Source organism: Hyla sarda, chromosome 9 (assembly GCF_029499605.1).
Source record: "Hyla sarda isolate aHylSar1 chromosome 9, aHylSar1.hap1, whole genome shotgun sequence".
NCBI classification, from domain to species: domain Eukaryota; kingdom Metazoa; phylum Chordata; class Amphibia; order Anura; family Hylidae; genus Hyla; species Hyla sarda.
Genome location: NC_079197.1, coordinates 99177328 through 99195343, shown reverse-complemented (window position 1 = coordinate 99195343; position 18016 = coordinate 99177328). Strand labels below are relative to the sequence as shown.

The window sequence follows — 18016 nt, the reverse complement described above, 5'->3', positions numbered from 1 at the left end:
TCATCATATTGTAGCTGGTTTTTTTTTTGGCTTGTGTTAAAGCTGTTGTGGCTACTTTACCTTTGCACTTTCTCTAAATACTTAATATACGTGTAATATACAACGCTTTATTTGTTTGTAACCAATATCTGTGCATTATAATCTAGATAAAATTATATATACGAGAACTGTATAAATGAATTGTGTAGAGGAAAGTCTTAAATCTGTATGATTTGTATGACTTGTGGCTGGGCCTGCACCTTTAATTACCCTGATGTGGAACAGACTCTCATAGAGGAAATGCCTTCAACATTGATCGCTCCAGACTAAGCAGCGAACACAGTCTTCTGAGTATTACTTGTTATCTTGTAAATCATACCCACATGTTTTAACAATTTGGGGTATCTGCCATTAAGTGTAATGTTACTAGGCTGCTTTTCATTAGAAAAGATTATATTTCAGTTTTCTTGCACGTGCCAATGGACTGAACAGAACTCAAGGGAAATACAGTGATCCCTCAACTTACAATGGCCTCAACATAAAATAGTTTCAACATACAATGGTCTTTTCTGGACCATTGTAAGTTGAAACCAGACTCAACATACTATGCTACAGACAGTCCAGATCTGTGAAACGTGTCAGTGGCTGGAAGATTTGACCAATCAGAATGGACATTCACTGGTAAAACCCCTGTATTACTGAAGTGTATGCACTGACTGGTGTCTGGTAGCGCCCCCTACAGTACAGGAGGTATTACATGTTCTGTACACTTTACCTGTGCCAGGGCTAGCTGCTCCTTTGGACACCAGGTAAGGGCAGCTCCATGTTACTTTTTAGGACATTGCATGTGCTGTACAGGACCCCGAAGAAGCTCCGGTCCTCTACATAGACCAGTGTTTCCCAAGCAGGGTGCCCCCTTTGGCTGTTCAGGCATGCTGAAAGTTGTAGTTTTGCAACAGCTGGAGGCTCCCTGCTTGGGAAACACTGACATAGACAGTGATTACAGCTCCCAGCAGATCTTTCTTACTTTTATATGTAAGGATTTGCTTTATCTATATTAGTTATCTACTTATTTTTCTTTAATCCGCACTTTTTCCTATTTGTGGATGACATTTTGGTGCCTTTAGAACCAATTACCAGGTTTCCATAGAGTTATGGTCTCAACATACATTGGTTTCAACATACAATGGTCGTCCCAGAACCAATTAATATTGTAACTGAGGGACCACTGTATACAGAATTGTCTCCTCAACCACATTGGGGGGTTTATTTAGGAATCACAGGGGGACAGAGTGATGAAGTTAATGATCTCAGGATTTAGAATACTATCTGTAAAGTTGTACCTAATGCAGTCTTCTGGAATTGCCCCGTAATATCCTCTTTTCAGAAATGAATAAAGAAAATATGCCCCCATCTGTAATACCTCTGAAGTGCTGACGCCCCAACAGCTTTGCTTTGAATGCCCCTGACTGTACAAATGTATACTACCTCTTTGGCTAAAACTCTTTCCCCCTTTTTAAGTAAAACATTGATTTTTAAGATAAAGCAAATATGTAAAATGAGGAGTTGTGTACCTTAGCTGCAAAGAAAAACATTTGACCATCCAGAATATTAAAGGGGTACTCTTCCCCTAGACATCTTATCCCCTATCCAAAGGATAAGGATAAGATGTCAGATCACCGGGGTCCCGCTGCTGGCGACCCCCGGGATCTCGGCTGCGGCACCCCGCTATCATTACAGTACAGAGCAAACTTGCTCCGTGCGTAATGATGGGTGATACAGGGGCCGGAGCATCGTTACATCACGGCTACGCCCCTTCGTGACGTAACGGCCCACCCCTCAATAGAGGGGGGCGTGGCAGCAATCACGCCCCTCCCATAGACTTGCATTAGGGGGCGGGCCGTGACGTCACGAGGGGCAGAGCCGTGATGTCACAATGCTCTGGCCCCTGTATCACCAGGCATTACGCACGGAGTGAGTCTGCTCTGTGCAGTAATGATGGCGGGGTGCTGCAGCCAAGATCCTGGGGGTCCCCAGCAGCGGGACCCCGGCGATTTGACATCTTATTCCCTATCCTTAGGATAGGGGATAAGATGTCTAGGGGCAGAGTAACCCTTTAAGTTACTGTGGCTAAACTACAAAACTGTGGCCTTTTGTCCCATGGTCGACAAAAAGGAAGCAATTTCTACTACAATTTGCTATCTATTCCATAAATTTAAAGGGGTATTCCAGAATTTTTTCCCTCAGCCTGTGAGCCCACAATACCAAGGTATACTGTGGTGTAATATGCTTCTATTATCACCATGTCCTGATTTATACCATTTCATGCACAGGACCCACACCCAGAAGTGCTGTAGTGCAAGTTTTTTTAATTTTACTGTTCCCTCTGACCTTTTAACCTTTCCCAGCATTCCATGTGGCCGTAGACAATATGTAATAAGTCACATGATTTCCAGGGGAGCTTGGCTATGCCACAGAGGGTGCATGGATGTCTGGGTTAAAGTAATGCCCACCCCTTGCAGCCTATTCACACCTTCCTGGAGACCATGGGACTTATGACATATTGTCAGAGACAGCCATAAAATAAAAAGACTTGCACTACAGAAATTTCGGGTGTAGGTTCCTTGCATTGGAACGAGGAAAGTGATGCCACAGGCTCAAAGGCTGAAGAAAAGGAAATCCTGGTAAACCCCTTTAACTCTGAAGTTTCAAGCAAGGGCTACCCACAATATATTCTGCCTAGCCTAAAGCCCCTACTCTACTGACCTATATGGGAGTTTTCATTTATTTTTTATTTGTTATTTTTAAAGCATGTTGAATAAAAAGTTTAGCAGAAAACACTTTATGGGGCTTTCTAAGGCTGCATTCACATCACGATTTCTCCATCCGACTTGAGTACACGTTTTTATAGCTTAAAATCGTATGAAATCATATATGAAGTTGGATCCATTGACCTCCATTCAAAAATCGGATCCGTGGTCAACCCCGATTTCAGACTCGAACAAAAATTGTGTGAAATCTGATGCGGATCAAATCGGATGTGTGTAATGGATCCGATTTTTGAATGGAGGTCAATGGATCCGACTTTATATACGATTTCATACGATTTTAAGCTATAAAAATCGTGTACTCAGGTCGGATGGAGAAATCGTGATGTGAATGCAGCCTAAGAATACAAGAAATCTCAACGTTAGTCATTGTAATAATGAATGAAGCTGAGCTGCAATAACAGTCACGACCTATGGACAGGAGTGGCAGTGTTTCTGAAAATAAGACTTTTTCGGGTTAACCCCTTTAAATGAAAACTATAGAAACACCATCTCCATTCTCTTATAAAGTACCAGAATGTTCTAGAAAGGAAGACTGGCTTGCTTGTGCTATAGTGGTATATATAGTAAAGCTGGAGAAATGGATCACTCCTTGAAACGGACACATGGCCTGCGTAACCGTTCTAAATGTCATGTATTGTCCTCCCAAAATCTAAATGCCTGGGCACACATTATATAGAGGAAGCCTTGTAAGCTATAGATTATTGTAGTGAAATCTGATATTGATTATCAGATTATATACTTATAAACGCACCCCCCCCCCCCCCCCACACACACATCAGGTCAGTAGGTTGTAAACAATTTCTTTTGCATACAAATGTTGAGAACTCTTTACACACCTAGCCTTTCGCACAGCTAACCATTTCCAATGCATCTATACTAGGAATCCCCCTTGAGCTAACCAGTCTAGGCTCCATGGTACATTTTAGCTGCCCTCGTAGCTTTGTGTTTCTGATGTAGTCTGCTTACACAGGGTTCTGAGGTTTCAATTATTTTTTTTCTTTTTACTATTGTATGTAACCTACCGTATATGTAAGACGCTTCAGCATAGAAGACGCACCCAATTTTAAAGGAGGAAAATCTAGAAAAAAAAATTCTGAACCAAATAGAATGTGAAGTATAGGACAGTGATCTTCAACCTGCGGACCTCCAGATGTTGCAAAACTACAACTCCCAGCAAGCCCGGACAGCCGTTGGCTATCCGGGCATGCCTGGATTTGTAGTTTTGCAACATCTGGAGGACCGCAGGTTGAAAACCACTGGTATAGAAGGTAATACTCATGTGTCCCCGCTGTCGCTGTGTCCCCGGGGTGTCCCAGTCGCTCCGGAATGTCTCTGCTGCCCGGTATCCTCGCTCTACGTCGCCGCCATCACGTCGCTACGCACGCTGCTCCTATCGGATGACGGGACGGCGTGCGCAACGACGTGATGACGACGAAGGAGAGCGCAGGCCATGCAGGGGGATCCTGGCACGGAGCAGTCATTCGCCGATCGGACACCGAAGAAGCAGGTAAGGTCCCTCCTGGTGTCCTGTAAGCTGTTCGGGACGCCGCGATTTCACCGCGGCGGTCCCAAACAGCCCGACCGTGTTAGTTTCACTTTCGCTTCTGACGCGGCGGTCAGCTTTGATCGCTGTGTCTGAAGGGTTAATACAGGGCATCACCGCGATCGGTGATGTCCTGTATTAGCCGCGGGCCCCGGCCGCAGGGACCGCCGCGATATGACAGGATTTTAATGTGTATTTGCCCTATAAGATGCACCAATTTCCCAACCGAAGAAAAAGTGCGTCTTATACAGTGAAAAATACGGTACTTAATTCCTAATAGCTTGCTGTAATTCTAGATTGTTTGTATGGGACAATGAGCTGTTTTATCTGTTAGATGTTTTGAATAACAAATCCAGTATGAGACCCCGGTGGCCTTACATTTTTGTGCACCAGAACATCCTGGCAATCAAAACATCACATTGCAATTTTTGTTTTTTTCAAGACTACAACCCATAAACAACACATAAAAACTGTGTTGGTTATTGCAATCCCTGAGATATGATACCAGTGGTGGCTTTTCTTTTTAAATGGGAACCATGTGCACCCCCTTATAACTTCGTTTTTTTTATGGGTTGTCTTTGAGAGAAGTTGGGCTCACAATATTGTAACCTATATAACTGCTTTTTTACTAGAATAAATTCTTGATAGACTGGTTATGGTCTTTTACGAAACTGGGTTTGCATTACAATTGTTCTCTAAACTAATTTGGATTTATTTAATTTGTTTTGTCCTCAGCCAGCAAAAAGAAAGAGAAGGAACGCCCGGAGATCTCCCTCCCTTCAGACTTTGAGCACACCATCCATGTTGGCTTTGATGCTGTGACGGGAGAATTCACTGTAAGTATCGCTGATATACGTGCCGTCAGTGCAAGAGAACCATATAGACATGCACTTAATGTGCAATCTTCAGCTGGAGTCCAAGGGAAAAGTATTCCTTGTAGCATCCCCTATAAACTGCAAAAAAAATGTAGCTGTTGACGGAAGTGACAGGTTTATGGCAAGAAGTAGACCTAGTGAGGATTTATCATGTGGATTTAGCTGCTTCTGCTCCTCTCACAGATTATAGCTCCCTTATGAAAATGTTGTCCTTCACTTTATTAGCCATTATGTGTAGCCTGTTATGCTTCGAGTAGAACACAAAAAAAGCATCACAACTCCAATTTAGTTTCCTTTTTCCTAAGGAAAACACAAGCAGTAAAGATCTGTAATAAGAATCCAGACTCATTTATTGATTTGTCAATTGTGTTTTTTTTTTTTTTTCCCAAAAGAAACTTAATACATTGTAAATGTAAATATTATAGGACTTTTCCTGTGTGGTCTTCTAATCTTGTCACTTTCTTGCCTTGTGGATGCTTGTTTTGGTATATACTATAGCAGGAAAAAACACACATATTTGGGTAGTGGTGCAGCCGTCCGGATTTTTCGAGAAGAACTTCCTCCACACTCGATAGGTAATTCTCAAGAACAGAAGCAGGAAAAAAAAATTTCGGGTAATCGGCGCCAACCGTCGGAGAAACTTCAAGGTAGACTGGCATATAATCCAAGTATTGCTTTACTTTGCTTTGGCAGACGCGTTTCGAGGCCTTACCTCTTTTTCAATGACTACAGCAATTGTGTAGTCATTGAAAAAGAGGTAACAGACCTCGAAACGCGTCTGATAAAGCAATACTTGGATTATATGCCAGTCTACGTTGAAGTTTTTCCGACGGTTGGCGCCTATTAACTGGAATTTTTTTTTCCTGCTTCTGTTTTGGTATATAAAAAGTTTGAGCTTCCTTGAAGGGTTATCCATCAATATAAAAACAGAGCTAATATCTTCTAGAAACAGCACCACACCTGTCCCCAAATTATATGTGATGCAGAAAAGGAAGAAAATCCAGCTCAAGGATGCTTAAAATCGCGGCTTTATTTCAGGCCAGTACACATTGACAGATAGACAACCTGTCTATGTGCACTGACCTGAAATAAAGCCGCAATTTGAAGTACCCTTGAGCTGGATTTTCTTCATTTTCTGCATTGCATTGGTGTGCCATCCAGCACTTGCACCATGCTCCGGCCATTATGTTGGGGTAAGCTGGTGTAGCTCTCTTTTTCCAGATTATATATGGTATTACAGCTTTGCTCCATTTACCCCAATGGATCGGAGCTGCAAAGCCACACCCAGTCTGTGGTCAGATGCGGTGCAGTTTTTCAAAGAAATTGCTCTGTTTTTCTAGTGCTAGAAAACACCTAGATAGACAATACTATATTCTATCATAGCATATGACATATACACTGTTGTCCCTCATGTACATGCAGTGTAGAGGACACGAGTAAATACAATTACGTATATATCCAAATACAGCCATATGAAAGTTGTCAGTGTAGCATTTCATGTATGGTTGTGTTTTATGTACTACCCCATAGAACTGCAAGTAAACCAGCCTAATATGTGCATGTAAAACAGATGCAAAAGTTTAAAGTTAAAAAATTAAAGGATATACATATGCAGATGTAGTGAACACTTATTTCTAAGGTCTTTTAGAAAGCATTTTATTGCAATTTTATCTTAGCGACTTTAAGATGAATCACTAGCACTTAAAATTATTTATATGTTACTAAGAATGTTCAGTTTCCAGTGGTGGGGAAAATGGATATGCTGGTTATCTTCTAGGCCATTTGTGCTCCACTAGGAATTCTCGGGAAAGAGATATGCAAAGTAGCTTTCTGACAACACTTTTTAAAAGGTAGCATCTCTTCAGCCCCATGTCTGACTCTTTTAAATAGCCTAAAACTTGACTAGGGGTTTACTCAGCCAAGCCAAAAACTCCACCAGAAGTGGATGATACCTGTATGTAGACAGCTGTTTTGTCGTTGTTGCCCCTTGTCAGTACAGAACAGTGTGCTGGCTAGCTACAGAAAGGCCTATTTCATGGGACCAAAGGGGCAAGGATTCTCCTTAAAAAAAAATTTGACTGTTCTATAAAAGAAAAGAAAAATAAAATACTTCAGAACCAAAGCACATAAGCAATAATGTCAAGCGTAGAAATAGTTTTCTACATGGAAACGTCAAGGAAAGCAAGTCAGACAAGTGTATATTACCTCTTTATGAGAAGATTACAAGCTTTATTTTGCCCTCCTCTGGATTAGCACAGACATCATACATGGTTAAGCTTGAAGGACATATATTTTTTGATAACTGGTAATTCAATTTTACATACGGTGCTTATACTGCACTTATACTGCACTTTCCTGTCTTGTGAAGAGATGGCATGTTACTAGGATGTGCCAGCATTTTATTATCTGTGTGGTTCAGACTGCAAATATTCCTACTATCGTAAATCGATAACATATTGACAGTATATGCTATCACTTTGAGATGGAAATTTTTCTTTAAAGGGGTATTCTATGTTAATTTATCTTATCCACTGGATAAGGGGATTTGTTAGATTGTGTCCAACCCCAGAAACCCCCTGTAATCACCAAAGCTGCTCCATAGTTTTTGAACAGAGTTGCGGCGTATACGTGGTTGCCCCTGCTCTGTTCATTGTCTATGAAGCTGCCGAAGAGAGCAGAGTACAGCACTCCCAGCGGTCAACAGATAGCCCCTGCGATCTGACACTTATTCCATATCCTATCCTAAGGATACCCCTTTAAAGGGGTACTCCGCCCCTAGACATCTTATCCCCTATCCAAAGGATAGGGGATCAGATGTCAGATTGCCGCGGTCCCGCTGCTGGGGACCCCTGGGATCCCCGCTGCGGCACCCCGCCATCATTACAGCACAGAGCGAGTTCGCTCTGCACGTAATGATGGGCAGTACAGGGGTCGGAGCATCGTTACGTAATGGCTCCGCCCCTCGTGACGTCACGGCCCGTCCCTTTCAATACAAGTCTATGGGAGGGGGCGTGGCAGTCGTCATGCCCCCTCCCATAGACTTGCATTAAGGGGACAGGCCGTGATGTCACGAGGGGCGGCGCCATGACGTCACGCTGCTCCGTCCTCCGAACTCTCTCTGTGCTGTAATGATAGCGCGGTGCCGCAGCGGGGATCCCAGGGGTCCCCAGTAGCGGGACCGCGGCGATCTGACATCTCATCCCCTATCCTTTGGATAGGGGATAAGATGTCTAGGGGCAGAGTACCCCTTTAAGAATATGTATCTACCCGGATTCTTAAAACACCACTAAACTAGAGTTCAGGTGCTGTACAGTTTTTCCTTCTGGGAAGAACATAAGTGAATTCAGACTGCACCCCTGAACTTTAATGCTTATGTGATGTGTCCGATCTCATAAGTCTTCATGATCTGAGGCCACACATTCATAGACACATCACAAACCTAATACAAACCATTTATATATGACAAACCAAATTGTATATAAATAAGTGACCTACCATCTTATAAAATAAACCATTCCCAGAGAACAAAGCAATATGCTTCGTATTAGGAGTGTGAATCATACACACGTTCCCATAAACGTATTGCATCATCCAGCAATGCTGCCAATAAATACCATGTAATTTTGTGAAGTGTATATAGCTTTGTAGCCTCTGTATAAAATGCAAATCAAGCTTTTTCCATTCCCTATTCTGTAATATACCAATAGAAAATAGCTGTGAAGTAATATGCAAACATCAACGATTGAAAAAAAAAAAAAATAAATAAAAAAGTCAGCAAAACATAGCTTATTGAAGCTCTAATAAGATTACTACCGGCTAAAATACAAAAGACTCCTTTAAGTCATATTTTTATGTACCTTCATACAAGATATTTGATGGAACGAGGAGTGGAAAATGCTTATATCAGCAGTTCTGATAACTATAAAATGCACTTCCAAACTTTACCAGACTTGTGGTTGATGGAAGTACAGACTTTAGTTTACTCAGTTGCATGACTTCCAACACATGACTCAAGAAATGGATTTTTATAGAAGAGGAATGCATGTCGCTCATCTTTCACTCAAAGCTGCTATACTTGGTTTATGGGCTTTGGACTAGAAGGACAATACATCAGAAACATAAGATATCTATTCTTCTATAGTTACATCTTTGCTCATTTTAGCATTCCTGCAGTAGTTTATATTTTTGGAGAAATGTTACTATATTCTATGATTACAGCTTTGAAAAATTGCCATGCACAAACTGTATAGTTCTTCACGAAGTGCATTGTTCCTTAGGTTGCAGCAGACGAAGGCCAAACTGTTTTTGGGTTGTGTTGATCCAGAGGAAGGCAAAGTTCCTGTGAGCCATGTGCCAATAAAGACTACTGGGGAGATTTATCAAAACCTGTCCAGAGGAAAAATTGCTGAGTTGCCCATAGCAACCAATCATAACCCCGCTGCTTTAATTTTTCAGAGGCCTTTTAAAAAAAATTAATGAAGCAATCTGGTTGCTATGGGCAACTCAGCAACTTTGCCTCTAGACAGTTTTGATAAATCTCCCCCTAGGTTTCCACTTGACAGTTTTTTGGAGAACAGCCACTGCAGTTTTTCAGCTAATGCCAAAAGTAGATCCCGTAGGAAGCAGCTGTATAAGTCCTTCCTTTTATATTTCCCATTCCTTTTGAATACACTTCTAACTTTGGCTCAAAAAGTTGAGTGCCATTTTCCCCAAAAAAACTGCCAAGAGGAAACAAAGCCTTAAGACAATACCTTATAGTTGGATAGAAGCCAACTAAATGGTCACCTGTAGCGAATAGGGAGCCACAAATCCCAGAACTAAAGACACTTGGCTCTTCACTTTGATTTATTAGGGCATCTCAGTACTGTCTGTCATATTGAGACAGCCCCTTGGTTATTCCGAGATTAAAAGTGAACCACTATCCTGTGGACTAGTGAATTAGTGTAGCTCCAACTGCTGTAACATCCACTATTAATGTTAACAAAGGTCAGATTTCGCCTAAGTGAATGAAACCCTGTGCATCTTTGACCAACGTTCCATTCACGTTCTATAGGATTTCTTAACATAGTCAAGATCCTGTGGATCATTCTTATTTTTGTGATAACCCCTTTATGGTTATGTTTACACTTTTCAGTCAGGTTTCAATTGCTTTTAACATAACAAGAAGATGGCTACTAGACCCAATATAGGTCAATGAGAAAAATAATGGATCTGAATGGATCCATCATATGTCATGGATCATGTGATCACCGCATCCATAGCTTTTCTTGCTTGCTCATACATTTAAAAGTGCTTACGAGCTATTCGACATGTATGTCAATGCAATACATTATGCCTGTGCTGCCACCATAACTGTTTATAAGCAACCTCAGTCCTGTTACTCTCCTTCCTCATCCTGAATTTAAAGAAGAATTAGAAGACAGTGAGGTTTTTGTTTAGTTTTTTAGTTTTCTTTTTGTTTTTTTTATTTTTTTTTCAACAATTGACAGTTGAGAGGCAAATTCATTCAAAATCTCCATATGTAAAAATAGCCTTCAAAGGAACCCTTTCCCCAGGAAGATGCCACCCTGTTTTCCAGAAGCATGTTATAGAGCAGGATAAGATGAGCAGGCTGATATATAGTTTTGATGGAAAACATTTCAGCATAACTTGTAATTATTGATTGATACCTCAGCTCTTTCTATGCTTAGGAGTCCAGTGGGTGGTCTTATTCAGCTGGCAGCCTTTCCCATATCAGTATACATTCAGACATACTCTCAATAATTAGATCCGCCCACTCGACTCCTAAGCATAGAACGAGTAGGAATTTAAATAAGTTACATGATTTTGTTGAAAAGTATTTAGTATATCAATCAGTTATGTTCCTCTTGGTAATATAAAGTTCTTTTTAGTCTTAACAAGATATTCTGTAGTTCAGTTCACCATGTATACCAGCACTGCTGCTGCACTGTCTGGTGTAATTCTACAGGGTGGGTCGTTTAAATGGATACACCTTAATAAAATGGGAATGGTTGGTGATATTAACTTCCTGTTTGTGCGCATTAGTATATTTGAGGGGGGAAACTTTTCAAGATGGGTGGTGACCATCCGGCAATTTTGAAGTCGGCCATTTTGAATCCAACTTTTGTTTTTTCAATGGGAAGAGGGTTATGGGACACATCAAACTTATTGGGAATTTCACAAGAAAAACAATGATGTGCTTGGTTTTAACATAACTTTAGTCTTTCATGAGTTATTTACAAGTTTCTGACCACTTATAAAATGTGTTCAATGTGCTGCCCATTGTGTTGGATTGTCAATGCAACCCTCTTCTCCCACTCTTCACACACTGATAGCAACACCGCAGGAGAAATGCTAGCACAGGCTTCCAGTATCCGTAGTTTCAGGTGCTGCACATCTCGTATCTTCACAGCATAGACAATTGCCTTCAGATGACCCCAAAGATAAAATTCTAAGGGGGTCAGATCGGGAGACCTTGGGGCCCATTCAACTGGCCCACGACAACCAATCCACTTTCCAGGAAACGGTTCATCTAGGAATGCTCGCATCTGACACCCATAATGTGGTGGTGCACCATCTTGCTGGAAAAACACAGGGAACGTGCCAGCTTCAGTGCATAAAGAGGGAAACACATCATCATGTAGCAAATTCGCATATCCAGTGGCCTTGAGGTTCCCATTGATGAAGAATGGCCCCACTATCTTTGTACCCCATATACCACACCATACAGTCTTGGAGGGATTTATCCAATGTGGGTTAGTGTCAGACCAATAACGGTGGTTTTGTTTAACTTCACCATTCACATAAAAGTTTGCCTCATCACTGAACAAAATCTTCTGCGTAAACTGAGGGTCCTGTTCCAATTTTTGTTTTGCCCATTCTGCAGCACCTGAAACTACGGATACTGGAAGCCTGTGCTAGCATTTCTCCTGCGGTGTTGCTATCAGTATGTGAAGAGTGGGAGAAGAGGGTTGCATTAACAATCCAACACTATGGGCAGCACATTGAACACATTTTATAAGTGGTCAGAAACTTGTAAATAACTCATGAAAGAATAAAGTTACGTTAAAACCAAGCACATCATTGTTTTTCTTGTGAAATTCCCAATAAGTTTGTTGTGTCACATGACCCTTTTCCTATTGAAAAAACAAAACTTGCATTTAAAATGGCCGACTTCAAAATGGCCGCCATGGTCGCTACCCATCTTGAAAACAAACAGGAAATTAATATCACCAACCATTCCCATTTTATTAAGGTGTATCCATATAAATGGCCCACCCTGTATAATAAGAATCATAGGGGGAGATTTAACAAAACCTGTTCAGAGCAAATGTTGCCTGTAGCAACCAATCAGATTGCTTCTTTTATTTTTGAAAACTCCTCTGAAAAATGAAAGAAGCGATCTGATTGGTTGCTATGGGCAACTCAGCAACTTTTCCTCTGGACAGGTTTTGATAAGTCTCCCCCTTAGTGTCCAATTCTCTGCATTCTGTTAGTAACAAGCAATGATACATAGAAGAATAGCATCTAGATGCAATGGTAAGTAAATCAAATGTAGTAAAGCATTGAGCATACACTAGATAAACATTTTGCTGTTAAATACCATGTACCGTATGTAGTAAATACTTGTATGTGAAGGTGAAGAATCAAGACAATTGCTTATGTGTTATACCACTTGTGAATTCTTTAGAATTTCGTATATTTCTGCATAAATGTGACCTAAAATTAAAGATTTTCACACGTCAAGTCTAAAAATATTATAAAGAATATTATCCAATATCATATCTGTGAGTGGTTAAAGTTTCTTACACTTTGCAATCAGTATCTGGTATGAAAAAATATCACGAAGGACTCAATTTCTATTAGTGCACAAAAGTAAAAGTCACCGAAAAAAACACTAATACTTAACTTTTAATTATTTGCACAAAAAATCTGTGGAATGCAACCCCGAAACCATCAAATATAAAAAATCCAACATGATAAATCAAAAGGAAATATCTTACTATGAAGTGACAATAGGGACCCAATAAGGGTCAGCTCATAGATGATTGTAATCTTTACAGAATATATTGTTGTCCCTGTCAACAGCCACAATCGGTCAGTAATTAGAATATAAACCACAACTCCTAAAATAAAGGAGGGGATATAGGTAGGGATAGATGGGGGAAAGCTCCTAGGGAGGTAATAGGCCGATGGAGATGGTAGGCCGCTACCTATCACTTTCCCTGTTAATCCCCAACTCTATACCTAATCCTAGGCGGAGTTAACACCCTGATAAGGGCGGCCCCGCACCGGAACCTTGCCTGTTTAGTCACCTAAAGGCCCTGCAATATGAACAATTAAGAAAAAACTCTGTCTCACTGGGGTGCCCTGCATAGCCAGAGGCACAGGGATGGATGCCCCTATCTAGTTATAACAGCTATATTAACAGGGCTAATAATGTGAGACCTCACCCTTGGGTGAAAAAAGATAGATTGATTCTATCAGTCTTATATCAGACTAGGTACAGTATTGAAAATTGTTATCTCCATAGAGTGTTAGATACCCTGATTAGATATATAGCTATATCTCCAAATGAGACCCTGTCTGACCAAAATTCACAATCCTGCCTTCACATAACAGAAATCAAATCATGATGCTAAAAAATAGTGTGAACAATGCAGCAAAGTATTGTATATTATCAAGGTGTTACTGGCAGTCAGGGTCAAAACAGAGGACTACACATAGTTGTAAAGTGTTCCTGACAGTCATGATCATTGTGAAATGAACAGCCAAAGTCACTGTCACACCACCTGTACAGTAACCTGTGATATTACAAACTGACGGGAACAATTTGGGCCAGTTATAGATAGAACAACTTGAAAACCCAGCTATCCAAATCACATAAGTCTCGTAAAGCAGGAGATAGAGTACAAGACAAACCTAAAATATAGGTGTGAATACATGGAGAATCACAATTGGATATAGATGTAGATCAAGATTATACTTATCCAATGTGGATGTTAACTAGGAATGTCCCAACGCGTTTCACGCGTATGTATGCATAGTCAGAGATGATGCAGTGATGGCCGATGGAGGAGCAGTGTAGATGGTAACTGCAGAAGGACCAAGGGTGAAGTCTCACATTATTAGCCCTGTTAATATATCTGTTATAACTAGATAGGGGCATCCATCCCTGTGCCTCTAGCTATGCAGGGCACCCCAGTGAGACAGTTTTAGTTTAGTTTTTTCCTAATTGTTCATATTGCAGGGCATTTAGGTGACTAAACAGGCTAGGTTCCGGTGCGGGGCCGCCCTTATCAGGGTGTTAACTCCGCCTAGGATTAGGTATAGAGTTGGGGATTAACAGGGAAAGTGATAGGTAGCGGCCTACCATCTCCATCGGCCTATTACCTCCCTAGGACCTTTCCCGCATCTATCCCTACCTATATCCCCTCCTTTATTTTAGGAGTTGTGGTTTATATTCTAATTACTGACCGATTGTGGCTGTTGACAGGGATAACAATATATTTTGTAAAGATTACAATCATCTATGAGCTGACTCTGACCCTTATTGGGTCCCTATTGTCACTTCATAGGAAGATATTTCCTTTTGATTTATCATGTTGGATTTTTGATATTTGATGGTTTTGGGGTTGCATTCCCCAGATTTTTAGCGCAAATCAGTATCTGGTATGCAATATCGCCACCATGTGCAGCAAAAACTACATCTAAGCATTTTTGGTAATTGTTGATTGGTCCTACACATCTGCTTGAAGAAACTTTAGTCCATTCTTGTGTACAAAAGTTTCACCTCTGAGAGCTGTGGGCTTCCTCCCATGAACTGCTCACTTCAGGTCCTTCCACAACATTTTCAATTGGATAAAGGTCAGAACTTTGCCATTGCAAGATTTTAACTATGTTCCTCCTTAACCATTCTTCACATGATACACTTCCACAAGTGTTGTGACGATCCGACAATAAGGCCGGGTTCACACTGCAGAATTTCTGGGCAGGATTTCCGCAGATGATCCTGCGGGCGGCCCTCAGACTGACTGGACTGTATTGCTGCCCCCATAGACAGCAATGAATTTCTGGGTGGATCTTTTGAGAGATCTGCTCAGAAATGTAATGCAATGCAGTCCGCACGGTCCTAGTGCCGCCGGCTCAATCTCCGGCAGAAATTCTGCCCGGAGATTTCGCAGTGTGAACGCAGCCTAATAGAGATCCCTGTATTCACAACTGGTTGTTATCCTATTGACTGAAAAAATCAGACTCTAATTTTACATTCAGATTACCTGCTAATCCTAAAGTAACGTAGTAACATAGTTCATAAGGTTGAAAAAAGACCAGAGTCCATCAAGTTCAACCTATATCCCCAATGAGTCCCTACGGAGTTCATCCAGAGGAAGGCAAAAAAAACTCCTACTAGAGGTAAGAATAAACCCCTGGATGAACATTCTGTCCCTATAAATCTAGTATACATAACCAGCGATGTTATTACTCTCCAAAAATGCATCCAGACCCCTTTTGAACTCTTTTACAGCGTTCACCATGACCACCTCCTCTGGCAGAGAGCTCCATACTTTTTCCCATTACAGATATATGGTATTGGATAATTTTCCTCAAAAAATAAATGACCAAGACTAATATTTCTGACTCCTTTATTTAATTTAGATGTCATAGGTGCACATACTTTACTTTGTTGGGTCTTTAGTTGTGTAAGTAGGTGGTGAAAAGTAAGTATGTGAAAATATATTTGTCAAAAATGTATCTTCATTTTCTCAACCAAATGTATATGATCAGAGTAGTGTTACTTAAAACATCTATCACCTACCCTCATAGTGATAGGTTGTCCCCATGTACCCTACTGCTCCATTGATTTTTGTAGGGCAGATGGAGTAGCAGAGTTGTAGACCCTGAATAGAATAGCAGTGTGTTTGTGTTACCACCAGACCAAAGCTGTGGGCACATAGCAATTATAATGGTATCTTCTGTGGATAGTTTCTAAATGTTTTTTTCATTAAATAACCCCTTTAAAGGCTATGGCCAACATTTATCATTGTCTCTAGACTGTTTTTGTGTCTAAAAAAAGGCACAAAAGAGGCACAAGCAGGGTTTATTTGCGCATTTTTGGTTTACACATTTCTGCTGATTTTGAGTTGCAATCCACTGATTTTGGCAATACACATGATATAGAAGGGTTTTATAAACTGTGACTTTTTGTGAAGAGGCACAAAAAATGCACAAAGCCACTGAAAAGGCTCTAGAACTACACCAGCCCAGACTTAGCTTAGCTTTTTGGTTAATGTGAAGAGAGAAATTTCAGAAAACGTGACCTGCACAAAATGTATCAAATGCTCTGTGATCATTTAATAAATTTGATGCTCCTACACATTATCAGCACACAAAAAAAAGTGCAGAAAAATGCTTCACTTACACCTACAATGATAAATGCTTCACTTACACCTACAATGATAAATGCCGGTCTATATCTTCTTCATTAGTATTTTTGAAACAACTGAAATTCATCCTGCAGTCTTCCTCCTACATCTGTCCCCCTACATTTTGTTTACTGACTGAAGGAATATTAAAAAGAGGTAGGGAAAAGATTGGGAGTATGACTGCAGGATTTGACTACATAGGAGATTCTTGTAGTCTGTTACCATGGAGATAATCGGGTCTGCTTTGTAGCAGTAGAAACAAAATTCTAGGAAATTTTTAATCATTACTGTTAGCAAATTGGCTTAAATTTAGCATTTGCATTTCAACAATATTAAATGGTTGCAAGTGTATAGAATGTGTATATATCCTCTAAAGAAATATATATATAATAGCAACCTGTTATCTAGATACTGGTATTATTGCCAATGACCTGCAGTCTGGGCCATTTTGGCATTTAGCACAAGTCATTCTGTGTGACCACTAATAAAGGGAACCCACTAGGGCTCACTTATACAGTGCATAGTGAAAGTATTCGGCCCCCTTGAACTTTTCGACCTTTTGCCAAATTTCAGGCTTCAAACATAAAGATATAAAACTGTAATTTTTTGTAAAGAATCAACAACAAGTGGGACACAATCATGAAGTGGAACGAAATTTATTGGATATTTCAAACTTTGTTAACAAATAAAAAACTGAAAAATTGGGCGTGCAAAATTATTCAGACCCTTTACTTTCAGTGCAGCAAATTCTCTCCAGAAGCTCAGTGAGGATCTCTGAATGATCCAATGTTGACCTAAATGACTAATGATGATAAATAGAATCCACCTCCATATAAATGCACCTGCACTGTAATAGTCTCAGAGGTCTGTTTAAAGCGCAGAGAGCATCATGAAGAACAAGGAACACACCAGGCAGGTCTGAGATACTGTTGTGGAGAAGTTTAAAACTGGATTTTCATACAAAAAGATGTCCCAAGCTTTAAACATCCCAAGGAGCACTGTGCAATTGATAATATTGAAATGAATGGAGCCAAATACAGAACCTGATGGAGTCTGCAAAAGACCTTAGACTGGGACGGAGATTTTTCTTCCAACAAGACAATGATCCAAACCTAAAGCAAAATCTACAATGGAATGGTTCACAAATAAACATATCCAGGTGTTAGAATGGCCAAGTCAATGTCCAGACCTGAATCCAATCGAGAATCTGTGGAAATAACTGAAAACTGCTGTTCACAAACGCTCTCCATCCAACCTCACTGAGCTCGAGCTGTTTTGCATGGAGGAATGGGCAAAAATTTCAGTCTCTCTATGTGCAAAACTGATAGAGACATACCCCAAGCGACTTGCAGCTGTAATCGTAGC

At 40.6% G+C, this 18016-nt stretch overlaps 1 protein-coding gene across 13 annotated transcripts in view; it reads left to right on the top strand.

Annotated features, from left to right (window-relative positions):
- The window catches only part of PAK3 (p21 (RAC1) activated kinase 3), a 188285-nt gene that overhangs the window by 129992 nt on the left and 40277 nt on the right, over window positions 1–18016 (top strand). For all 13 annotated transcript variants that reach the window (XM_056540322.1, XM_056540324.1, XM_056540326.1 and 10 more), the window contains one exon: window positions 5089–5189. In XM_056540322.1, the coding sequence (XP_056396297.1) occupies window positions 5089–5189 (101 nt within the window). The remainder of the gene's footprint in view (window positions 1–5088; window positions 5190–18016) is intronic.